We start from the raw sequence: 12,394 nt of genomic DNA, 5'->3' as shown, positions 1-12,394 counted from the left end.
AATTGAGTGAACAGCCGTTGAACTACAAAATCCTAGTTAAATCATCCTCATCCAAACAAGCACTGAAAAGGGGAACACTTGGGCAAAAAAAAATCTATGGGTCTCAACCGCAACTCCCACTTTGCCTAGAGAAATTCCATCAGAGCTTTATCCACTTTCCCTTCTTTGTACAAATACAAGAGACGGGTCTGCTCCTTTCCTTTGACAGCTACAAGCACCAAACACCTAATGGAGAACTTTCGTTCTCCTAATAAAGAAAAACACTTACACACTTATGTAGTTCATACTGAACCAACATGGAACGCTTGATGTATAAACGAAGCGAAAAATGAAACAAAAAATGGCTTAAAAATGGCCGCTGATTATTCGCCGCATATGCTACTGCTGTTGCGGCCGCGGCAGCTGGCTTTCCAAGTCTTCCATTTCCACGGCGTGGACTCCCGGCTGCCTCCTCGGCGACGGTCTCTCCCTGCTCAGCATCTTCATTAGCGACGCGCCGAGCACCCGCACCGGCGCCGAGCTACCGGCGGCCGCCTCCTCCTTCTCCGCGTCCTGCTTCTCGTGCACGCACCTCGCCGCCGCCGTTGACGGAGGCGGCGGCGGCGGCTCCACCCCGGCGCGGCAGACCGGGCACGACGAGCTGGACGCGAGCCACTTGTCGATGCAGGCGACGTGGAACACGTGGCGGCAGGCCGGCAGCACGCGCACCGCGTCCGCCTCCTGCATGGCGCCGAGGCAGATGGCGCACTCGGTGGTGCCGCCCGCCGCGTCGCCGCCCGCCACCTTCCCGTACGCCGCGGTCGGCAGCGCCGCGATGGCCGACGGGTCCAGCCCGACCTGCTTGGGCGGCGCCCCCGCGTTCACGGTCGCCAGCGCGGCCGCTTCCGCCGCGCGCCTGCGGTTCCGGCGGCGTACGTGGCAGACGTAGAGGTGGAGGAACAGGGCCAGCCCGAGCACGGACACGAACGCGGCGACGGCGGTGGCGATGAGCCGCACGTTGCGCCCCGGCCCGGCCGACGAGCTCCTCTCGCCGCCGCCGAACCACGCGGACCCCGGGTCGCTCACTCTCCCCGGCACGGCTGACGTCCGATCCATCGATCGATACTCCGCTTATCCGCTACACGCGAGCGCGAGCTAGTTGGCGGAGCTAAGCTTCTCCCTTGGTTTGGTGAGATGGCGCGCGGTTTGGGTGTGCTAAGCTGAGTAGTACTATCTGGTCTCTTTATAAGCTAAGCAGCCGCGCCTGCTTGGCCTTGGCTAATGATTTGATTTGGGAGGGTTTAGTGGTGGCAGGTTTAGGTTTATAGGCCTCGGACGTGTGCGACTGACCGTGACGCTCGCGTTGGGCGCAGCGGGTTGGTGAGTGCTCGTCCGGTTCGTGTGCCTGTCAGGTTCGCGGTTGTGGGGGCAAAGGCGGGGCCTCGACGGTGCGGGTGTTTGAGTTTCCTACGTGGCCATTAGTCCCCCATGTCCCCACGACAAGATGCGACTTGATGGCGACTCGAATCGCCGCGGAACACGTCGGTTGCTCGGTGCGGATTTTCCCCGGGATTTCTTAGCCCCGGAGGGAAGCGCGCGTCGCGCGAGTGCGGCACGGCACGGCAGCCGCGGGCCATGCAGCCAGGTGTTGGCCCTGTAGGCGGCCGACGGTGCGCCGACGCAGCAAATAGCCCCCGCGATGGAGAGACAAAGGAAGAGGATTTCATGCGAGATCTTGCGCTGGTTGGTTGGTGGTGACACTCGGCAGCTGTTTGGTTGGCTGTTTCGTGAAGGTTTGTTTATTCATTGTTCACGATGGTTACGGGAGTAATCGCAGCAGGGTGAACTGAGCTTTTGTGAACTGATTAATTGGCTCTCCTTGTATGGCAACACGGCTGTCAAGTGCCTCTATGTCTTGTCAACTGTCAAGTTCGTTGATGTGGAGGAGTAGTACTTGATTGGAGTACACTTTACTTCTGTACTAAGGTTGGATCAACAGAACACATATCCGTATTCCAAAGGCTTGTTCACTTGTTTCGAGTGGATTCATTCACGGCCTGATACGAAATTCAAGGCTTCGGCGCCGTACCGACGAGTACGAAGGAATCCACCAGTGAGCAGTCGTAGGATGGTGCCCCAGGTGGCCCATGGCCAGGTAGGATAGGAGTATGCCTCAGTTGATGCCAATTTCTGGCGTCGAGAGCACTAGTAGAGCAGTGATGAAAACCTGCTCTCATTCATCCAGAGTCCGCGGACGAGTCCGAAGGATGACTGTGTGAGTGAGCCTGGGATGGCATGCATGCAGCATGGCAGTGCTGCAGTGGCAATGCCCTCCTTTTTGGCTCAAACTACAGAGATGGAGTACTCCTAGTAGTACGTTCAGAATTGAAGACACCGTACACTAAAGTTGGTGCTGCTGCCGCAGAGCTGCTTGTATAGTTAAGCGGCAGAAGATTCTTCGGCTACAATACTCGACAACAAATTTCATCGGGTATATCTGCACCTTGATTGCCTCAAAACTCTAGCGGGAATGGCCAAATTGTTTGAGCTCCCTTTTATCAGGTGTAAAGACCGGAGAGATCGAGCCAGAGAGGTGCATGCACTTGCACTTTCTTTAGTTTCCCCGTTGTTGATGCTTAGCCAAAGGAATGACAACGATATCTGTTTCTCGAACTTATAGCATGCGAACGACTGAACGAGACATGGCTGTACTGTCTGGCCCAATGTTTAACTTAAGAATTAAGCTTTTAATTACTATAGTTGGCCCAAGGTATAGCTTTGCAGGGTTATTCTTTGATTTGGCCCATATACAAGTATACAACATCGCGTGGTCCAAGCAAACTCCATCTGGTCGGCTTAGCTTCGTTTAATTAGGCCCGACAATCGCCCTGCCTGCTGGGCCGAATAACGGCACAGGCGCCGCCTCAGGCCTCACCCAAACTAAACCAGCATGTTTCATCACGGGCAGGCATCGATACAGCATGATTCAGTTCTCAACAACAACAACAATAACAAAAAAAGGATACAGCATGATTCTTCGCAAAGGGGAGAGAAGAGGAAGCAATGCCGCATGATCGCGGGAATGCCATCTTTTGGCGCCTTTGGCACGAGCATCCGTCATGCATGGACTCCATCGTCGACATGCGCCGTCTTGGCGATCGACGTTGCAGGCGCGCGCTCATCTCCGTGTACGTACGTGTTGCGAATCCCCCAAAACGACGCGATGCGATCGATCTGGTCGGTAGCTGGTTAGAATAAGGTGCAGGTTTCCTCTCGTCTCGGAATGGCTATAAACTGGCTTGGCCGCTAGGGCGAACCGGCGAAGGATCGATCTAACCTAGCGCGTCGCCCATGTCTTGTATAGTCATCGTGGCCACAGGCGCGCGGGCGCGCGCAACGCGGACATACGGTGACGGCTGGGACAAGCTGAGGTGATCGAGAGACCGGCCGGACGCGCGCGCGCGAGGGGAGAAGCACAGATACGTTTTTGCGGCGACGGGGCGAACGCGACGTGTGCTGCAGGGCGCGGCTTTTCTCATCGCGTTGGACGAGCAAAGCAAAGGATACCAATGAGGGAGGCGACAAAGATTTTGCCTCTTTGAAGTAGGCTAGATCTGCGGCGGCGCGGGGGCGCCGCGGGGGGGGGGGGGGGGGGGGGGGGGGAGGGAGAGGAAGAGGGGAGGGGGGTGGCGGCAACGGGAGTCCGGAAGAGTAGCGATCGAGAGAGATCTTCTCGTTCCCGGCCGGAAAAGCCATAGCCCATCATGCCTCCTTGAATCCAGAGCTGCATCTCATCAGAGTACTAATTAATTTATTACTTGATTAGTTAATTACTACCTCTGTCCCAGAATAAATACAGTCGTGAGTACTCGTGTCCAACGTTTGACCGTCAGTCTTATTTAAAAATTTTATTTTTTTTAAAAAAAATAGTCTTACATAAAATATTATTCATGTTTTATCATCTAATAATAATAATAATAATAATAATCACAATTTTTTTTCAAATAAGACGAACGGTAAAGCGTTGCAAAACTGTACTTATTTTAGAACGGAGGGATAATTAATCTCTCGGATCATCGATTAATTAAGGTATAGTACTTCCATCTAGCTAAGCTCTCGTTCCAAATGAATATAGTGACCTAGATCACACACACACACACACTTTAACAGAGAGCTACATATCGGATGGCCGAGTCCCTTAAAAAAATCGGGTGGTCAAATATTTTAGTTGACCATCTGATTAAACATTAAGTCATACAAGGTTAAAAAAAAATCAACAATTGAATTTTTTTTTTGTGAAACATGGTAAAAACACACAATGAAACATGTCGCTATAGCGTATGAAACATTGAGTTTCAACGGTTTAAAATACGTGTTTTTTAGTTAGAATATAATCATGTGATATCTTGTTATAAAGATTAATTACAACGGATATAGTGATGTAATCGGATCGTATATCGGATAAGTAATTTATGAGAAAAAAACATTTTAAAAAATAATAATATGTGTGTGTGATAGCGTGGGGAGAGAAGCATGTAGTTGGTTGGGAAATTGAAGCGTCCGATATTTTTCTTTTGATCGCTATACCGATAAGAAGTGTTCTACATGTGACAAACCGACAGGTACATATGAGCATTTCGTCTAAAATGAGAGAGCACTTCAAGGAAGAAAAATGTGGGAGATCGACGGTGATATTCTTTTGCATCTTTATTTCGTTTATTTTTCTAGCTACTTCTCCGCTAGCCATAAGATAGAGGTAGAAAGTACAACGGTCTGTGAGCACTATATGCAAAAGAGCGTGGCCTAGCTGGCTACTGGGGATCTGCTCCTATGGCAGTAGAAAGTGACCTATCCTCAGCATCTTCAAATGGGAAAGAGAGCCTGCAATCATTGTGTGCCATGCCATACTTTACCTATCATGTTTGCTGTCTGATCGAGCAAGCTGATGACTGATGAGCTGAGCTGAGCTCGCTACCAATGCACTCTGCATTTCTGCAATGCACAGGGGGGAGAGGGAGAGATCAGAGATAGATAGAGAGAGAACTAACTTTTTTACCCCTAATGGCAGCTTTTCCGTTCTGCGCTTTTACTTCCTTTAACGACGTAACAGAAACAATCTGTCTCTACTGATTAATTTTTCTTCTTACGAACTTATGATCAGTAATGATTTCCTGCTACGAGATTAGAGATGTCATCCAAAAGCCCACTTAATTTCATAATTATTGAAGGCACAAAACTGCGCACGTTGCGTACCAAACATGATTTGTCATGAGAGCATGAGAGTTGGCAGGGGAGAGATCTAGGAGCATGCAAAAACAAGAGCATCTCATGACAAATCATTATGTAAAGGAAAAAGTACGAAATACCCTTGAACTATCACGGTTGACTGAATTACCCCCTGAACTAGAAAACCAGATATTGATCACCCTGAACTTTTAGTACCAGGAGAATTACCCCCCTCAACTCAATTTAGAGCTGTTTTCTTCTACATTGCGTCCGCGTGGCAATCCAGTCAGCATTTTTCATTAAAAAAATGGTGAGACTCACCTGTCATACCTACTCTTCACTTATTTGGTTATTCCCAATCTCTCTCTCGCGTCAGTCGCGTGGCCGCAGGCACGCACGGGCACGGCGGTGTGCGGCGGCGACGACGCGAAACGAGGAGGGGAACCGGCAGGAGCTCGTCGCCATGCGCGACGCCAGCCGCGGTGGCCGCAGAGACCGGGCTACGCTCATCGCCGCCGACGTGGCGTTCTTCTTCTCGGCAACGCCGTGGCCGTCCGCCTCGTGAAGCACCTCGGTGCCAAGGTGGTGGTCTCCGTCGACCGCGGCTGCGACCGCTCCGACCTCACCTTCGCGGCACGGAGGGGCAGGCGGCGGCGCGAGACGAGGGAGCGGCAGACGGCGGCGCACGGGCCGGGCAGTGGGCAGCGGCGTGAGACGGTGTCTCAGGGCTCACCCAGTCCATGACGGTGGAGCCGCTGGCCCACGACACCGTCGACGAGGCCACGGACGACGACCGACGACGAGGAGGAGCTCGCCTTGGCCAGCTGCCGGCCTCTCCCCTTCTTCCTCCTCTCGCCGCCGGCTTGTTAGTCTTCAGAATAACTTTTGCACTGAAGGTATCATCACATAAGACTCTAAGACTGTTTGCATTACTGGTGTGCTTTGCTAAAGTATGAATGAAAAGAACTTTAACCGTTGGCACTCACTTTAACCAGAATTAGCACAGCATATGGAGGACGAGATAATCAGATAGGAAAACTCTCACTTCTTTTACTAAATCCATCACTCTGCCCTTCGACCTCGCAAGAATCACGCGTGGCTACATCGCATCCATTCGCTGCAACTCCCCATGACACGAAAGCCATCCACCGAAAGAAAAATGTGGCCATGAAAATTTGGTCGGAGCAACCGCGAGGGAAATTCACTGAATCCTCCTCCGGATCATGGCGCCCGAATCGTTCCAAACCAATACCAATCAATCCCCCAATAGCACGCACAAGCATGGCCAATGCAGCACGACGAACACCAGGAGGCCCCCGAGGTCGAGCAGGAACGCCGTCGTGGCCGCCACGCGCGCGTTGTGCGCGAATGCCGGCTGCGACACGGAGGACAACGCCCCCGCGGCGGCTCCTCCGCGCCGTCACCGCCGGACCTGGAGGAAGAAGGGGAAGGGAAGGGGTGGAGCGGCTGTGGTGAGGAGGTGGCGTCGCCGCCGCCGCTCGCCACCCAGCCGCGCCCGCCGCCGCCGCTCGCGCCACCGCCCACCTCTCCCCCTGCGCACCCCGTGAGAGAGAGAGGAAGAGGGGATGGGGATGTATGACAGATGGGTCCTACAACTTTTTAAAAAAGAAAATGCTGACTGGATTGCCACGTGTATACTACGTAGGACAAAACCACTCCGGATTGGGTCGAGGGGGGTAATTCGTCCGGTATTGAAAGTTCGGGGTGAGCAATGTCTGGTTTTCGGGTTTAGGGGGGCAATTCGGTCGACCGCAATAGTTCAGGGTGGTAATTCGTACTTTTTCCTTCTGTGAAATGAGTGAAAGAATGTCGTTTTGGGTTATTCATGGCATATTGTACCTCTATGGACTGTGGTACATTTAGGGTTTATACATTGTCAATTGTGGTGGAAAACGAAGAATTGAGCAAGGTGGTATTATTTCCCCAAGCGTGCCTCCTGCTTCTTTGTCAACCAAGAACCGTTTGTTGCCCCACACCCCCCCCCCCCAAAAAAAAAAAAACTAATTAAGGCGAACACAAATCACTACCATATCTATCCCCTCCACCGTGTTATATATATGGTCAAGGTTGACATGACAACAATCCTATCGCCCTTATCCTAATCCTCTCTTGGTTAAGATTGGTTGGATTATAGAGGCTTCTTTTGCAGCAATAACCATATTGAATTCTCTGTTTGGGTAGAGCACATGCCATCCGTTTGTCTGATCATTGTAGTCAATGCTCTACATATTTGACAGAAAACTCCACGACAACCCTTTTATTGAGTACTCGTGTCTAGTAAAGCTTACACAAAATCTACAGCTCATCAACAAACCTCAAATTATGCCCTTTCAGTGAAGGTAGCTGAAGGGTCACTGGTTTACAAACAATGTACATGCTAGTAGTATAGGCCAATGGATGTAGTCGATGCGGTAATATTGCAACTCCGACCCCTGCTGGGGCATGCCCAACTCAATCTATTGGTATTTGGATGAATATCCAAGATTTATTTTTTTACAAAAAATATATATATGGTATGTAATGCGTATGTGTATGAAAAAAGGTTGTATTTAACCTAAGAGCCCATATTCATATTCAGTACATAATACGTATGCTATATATTCCATTAATACTATGTGATTCTATACATGCCAAATACTAGGGGTTTTACCTATAAATATTTATTTTTACCCTATTATATTTCGTCAAAAAATCCTAGGCCCACCCTTGGCTCGACCTTATACTTAGTATGGTCCTGTGTACTATAAGATGTTCTATCCAAATGATGTACCGGGGATTAATTATTTCCCTGAACTTGGTCTTTAATCTACCATATAATAACTTTAAGTCTTAAAAAAGGACAATCATGCTTTTTGGCAAAATTTACGTTTTTCCTCCCTGTGGAGAAGTGGTCCTACGGCTACAGCGCTAGGCCTCAAGCTACGATCGAGCTGATGATCAATTAAGTCTAGAGACTTGGCAGCTTTAAGCTCAAGCTAATCGATCCTACCTAGGATAGACTAGGTTTGTTTGAGCCTAGCTCATCAACATACTCACTTTGTCAAATAAAAACAATATAGTACGATATGTGACATATATAGTACTATCAATATGGATAAATATTAAATTTATTTTATATGGTACATATGGGATATATGACATAGACTCCCTTATATTTCATACATATGACTTGCGTATATTATCATTAAGGATTCTGCTGGCTTGATTTTTGAAACAAATGAGGTTCAATTCTCAGACATCTCTTGTAATTTAGCTATAATAGTCATCAATCTCACGCAATAAAGACATGTTATTTTCTGAATTCGTGGGGATCATATTAAAAGAAAAGATCCATATTAGTAATTAGTTACAACTCAATTACTACGTACCGATTTTCGATTTTAAAACTATAAACTAATAAAATGCTACATCGAGAATCCAAGATGGAAGTATCTAAAAAAATACCGCAAGTCTTTTGAGTAAAAAACTTTCAGATATAACTATAGTATAATTGAAGTGTAACTGCATTGTAACTACACTGTAACAGTATAACTGCACTGTAACTACTATATAGTTTATGTAAAACTTGCATTCAACTATGGTTTGATTAGCTAGCACTAAATTCTTACACGTGACATGTTTGAAAATTTATTTCTTGCAACTTTTTCTCTTCACGCACAAATCTTAAGGCGATCCGATGGTCACAAATCTGAAAGTTTTTTGGGGGGCAAAAAACTTAAGAAAGTTTTCTAGCAAATCCAATCCAAGATAGGTTCAACTCCATATCGATCTATCAATATCAAATTTTGGAGTTAGGAAATAAAATAAATCTAAATAGTCCAAGGTACCTCCTAGAAATCACATGTTTTGTTTAATACAGATTCTCAATAAAATCTACAGCCATGATAAAATGACCTACATTTAAAGCCTAAATATTATGTGATCATATATCATATATACTTATATAGTTCATCCCACTAACTGTAGTTAATGCTATTTCTCTTTTCTCTCATTAAGCCACATCACCCCAATTATTTCTAGCCTTTAGATGATATATCTATGGTCCAAATTATCTCTTATTTCTTAAAAACATGCAATCTCAATTATTTTTAGTCTCAAAATTGTATCAAATTGTTCTCGTATTGACAATCAAATTACATCTTATTTGTCTATATTATGCAACTTAATTTTTCGCAGCAACGCGGCGGTGTATTCATCTAGTTAATATGGGAGTTTTCTCAGAGCGCCCATTTAGTAAAGGTATGCATATATAGATAGATTGTCATACAAAACTAACATTAGTTCCAACCATGACATGCAGAAAATTATATAATAACTTATGTAAATAAGAAATGATTATTTATCTAAAAGTTGAGGAGGGAGGGGGATGGGGCCGGGAGTCAGCTGGTAGCTAGCCTGGTACCCATTTGGTAAAAATCCATAGTTTTTGCTTTCAACCACACAAAATTGTTTCTCTGCCAAAATAATAGCAATCTTCCTTTATTGAACCGTCGTGCATTTTTTTTTAAATGTTACTATATATAGATCTTCGAGTCATATTTGGCCACAACATATATAGCAAAAGTCAATATGCTAAAATGAACAATGTACTCAAACAGTAGCCCTTTTTAATTTTTTTAGAGAAAAGAACATTTTAATTAATGGTCCGGCTATGGGGAGAAAGTTCGAACACAAACATATGCTGCTGCAGCTAGCCCTTTAAAAGGAGTAAATATTATCGTCAATGATATGCATGCATGTAATATTTTCATGAATCCGCAAGCAAATTCAGAGAATATGGAGGCTTACATGCAAAACAAGGAAAGTCCCAGCCTAGAAACAAGAAGAAACAAACATGACAAGCTACTGCACTACTAGCCACTGCCGAATTAGATGGTAGGATGTTGATACGTTGTTGTCCTCAGCCTCTTTCATACTACAATTGTCAGAAGTACGGTATGACATTCAATTTCAGAAGATTCAGTCTGTGAATGAAAAGGATCTATACCCAAAGCAGTGAAAGAAAAGAAAGAGGAAAGGTAGAGATAAAAATACCATTCACTCTTCCAATAATAGAGGAGCGTAGAGTGATAGTTATAGTAGAGAGCAGATGCCCCCCTTGTGTTCCTGCCCTGCTCCTATCATTATCACCATGGAAATACAACAGAAGCAACAGCTGCAGTGGTCTAAATTCTTTCTTAATTAGCCAAACTTTTTTCTTAATCTGAATCCCTTTTACTGCTTTCATCCTCCTGTACCTCCCATATTGCCGATATATTATTGCAAAAAAAAATTGGCGCCTTTATGGAATCAGGATCTAGGACAACCTTCGAATTGGCTAAAGGCCGGAATCTTCTTCAGAATAATCAGATATAAGAAACATTAAAAGATCCAAAGGGGGGAAAAGCCATCAAGATCATAGACCATATCATCTCTTCATCATCACATCTTGTCCATGCCGAGAATAAAGGGGAAAACAGCAATAGCAACTAATGCAACAGCAACAGCTGCCTAGTTCCAAGGGAACGTACTCTTAATAATTAATTAAGCCTTGGTTACACATGCATGAAGACAGCAGATAATAATGAGGGAAATTTCATCAGCCAAAATCCTACATGAAATGACATACACGTACCCTTAAGCAGATCAGTGAAGTGTGTTAATTAATAGAAAGCACACACCTCCTGCATGCGCGCCATGCATCAATTCTTCAGTCTCTTCTCATCACCTGATCACCTCACTTCCGTGCTCCTCCTCGCCCTCAAGCCGCTGCGCCGCCGGCGCGAGAAACCCCATAAACCCGCCGCCGCCACCGGCGCCGCCAACGAGATGGCCGAAGCCGACCTGTCCGGCAGCCATTGTCGACGGCTGGTGGTGGATGGCTGCGACTGCGAGGGGGTCTAGCCATGCGCGGGCTGACGCCCACCCGCGACCGCTGGACTGAAGGGGTTCCCCATGCGAGAAGAGCTGGCTCTGGTCCAGCCCTTGCCGCGACGGCATGGCGAACATGTAGCCGTCGCCATTGCCGCCGCCGCGGCCGTCTCCTGTGCTGTTCTCCGGGGCATGCCATGCCTGCATTCTCTGGCTGTGGTCGGGCCAACCTGGAACGCCTGCACTCGAGATCATACCGTGGTGGTTCGACGAGACATGGCTGAAGATCTGGTGCTGGTTCGACTGTAGGGTGAGGCACAGCTCCTGCGGCTGCTGGTTGCTTGTCGTGCGCGACAGGAGGTCCGGCGGGGATCCCCTGTACTCGTCGTGTCCGGCGGAGGCGGCGCCGCTGGCTGTGGACGAGGAGGGGAACAGGGACTTGACGCTGTCGGAGACTCGATCTGCCCCCAGCGAATGTGGAAGGAAGGAGCCAGCAGCGGCCGACGCGGCGCTGGTCATGGTGCCGCCGGTAGTGTTGCCGAACCCGTAGGACGTCGAGGTCGCCTGCTCGGTGGCCTCGGGCTGCTCCGTCGACGCCGCGGCGGGCGGCGGCGGGGCCTCGGCGCGGTCGGGGAGCTCGTCGATGGCGGCCTTGGCGTTGCGCATGAGCCAGTCGACGGCCTTGCTGGGCCGGTCGTAGCCGAGGCGGTCCTGCACGTCGTAGAACCGGATGGCGGTGTGCGCGGCGAGGCGGACGCGCCGGTCCCGCAGCCCGCGCGCCGTGCACACCTTGCTGTGCCGGTCCTTGCGCCCGGCCGCGGACCGCACGATGCGGCCTGCCCCGAATGCAGTGGCCAGCGCTTCGACGGGCGTCGACTCGCCGCTGCTGCCGCCGCCATCGCCGCCGCCGCCTCCACCTCCCGGCCCCCGGCTCGCCGGCTGCCTGATCCGGTGTTGCAGGAAGCTGCCGAATCCCTGCTGCTGCTGGTAGATCTGAAGCTGCTCATGCGCTTGCTGCGCCCTCTCCTTCTCCTGGAGCAGGTAGTGCAAGGTGCTCGCGCTGGCGGTAGGGTTGCTCGTCCAAGGGTCTAAGCCCTTGGACAACTGGTTCTTGTCTTCCTCCAGCTTGAGCTCCCTCTCACCCACAGTTAACCGGAAAGGAGAAGAGCGAAAATTAAAACAAGAAGCTAAATTCTATTCCTGCATGGGGTTTGCCAAGCTCAGCTCAGCTCAGCTCAGCTCGCCATCCTGATGAGAGGGAAAAAAGATACAGTGGCCATGGGAACCCCACAGCTCCATGGGCAGAGCAAGCACGCAC

The 12,394-nt window shown here is 48.9% G+C and overlaps 2 protein-coding genes and 1 long non-coding RNA gene across 3 annotated transcripts; all 3 read right to left on the bottom strand.

Annotated features, from left to right (window-relative positions):
* Nucleotides 1-120: 120 nt before the first annotated feature.
* On the bottom strand, nucleotides 121-1,196 carry LOC4325138 (RING-H2 finger protein ATL39). Its single transcript, XM_015774822.3, has one exon. It carries the CDS (start codon nucleotides 1,093-1,095, stop codon nucleotides 379-381), a length of 717 nt encoding a protein of 238 aa, XP_015630308.1. The 5' UTR covers nucleotides 1,096-1,196; the 3' UTR covers nucleotides 121-378.
* Nucleotides 1,197-5,945: 4,749 nt separating this feature from the next.
* Nucleotides 5,946-6,793, bottom strand: LOC112936806 (uncharacterized). The gene is made up of 2 exons (XR_003239189.2): nucleotides 6,192-6,793; nucleotides 5,946-6,095 (listed from the first exon to the last, which is right to left on the bottom strand). It is a non-coding gene; the product is annotated as an uncharacterized lncRNA (long non-coding RNA).
* Nucleotides 6,794-10,417: 3,624 nt separating this feature from the next.
* LOC4325137 (transcription factor PCF7-like) lies at nucleotides 10,418-12,394 on the bottom strand. The gene has a single exon (NM_001428190.1). It carries the CDS (start codon nucleotides 11,740-11,742, stop codon nucleotides 10,930-10,932), a length of 813 nt encoding a protein of 270 aa, NP_001415119.1. The 5' UTR covers nucleotides 11,743-12,394; the 3' UTR covers nucleotides 10,418-10,929.

The sequence above is a fragment of the Oryza sativa genome, chromosome 1 (assembly GCF_034140825.1).
Source record: "Oryza sativa Japonica Group chromosome 1, ASM3414082v1".
In the NCBI taxonomy this organism is placed as follows: Eukaryota; Viridiplantae; Streptophyta; class Magnoliopsida; order Poales; family Poaceae; genus Oryza; species Oryza sativa.
The sequence above is the reverse complement of the archived record's forward strand: the minus strand, read 5'-3'. Positions and strand labels throughout refer to the sequence as shown.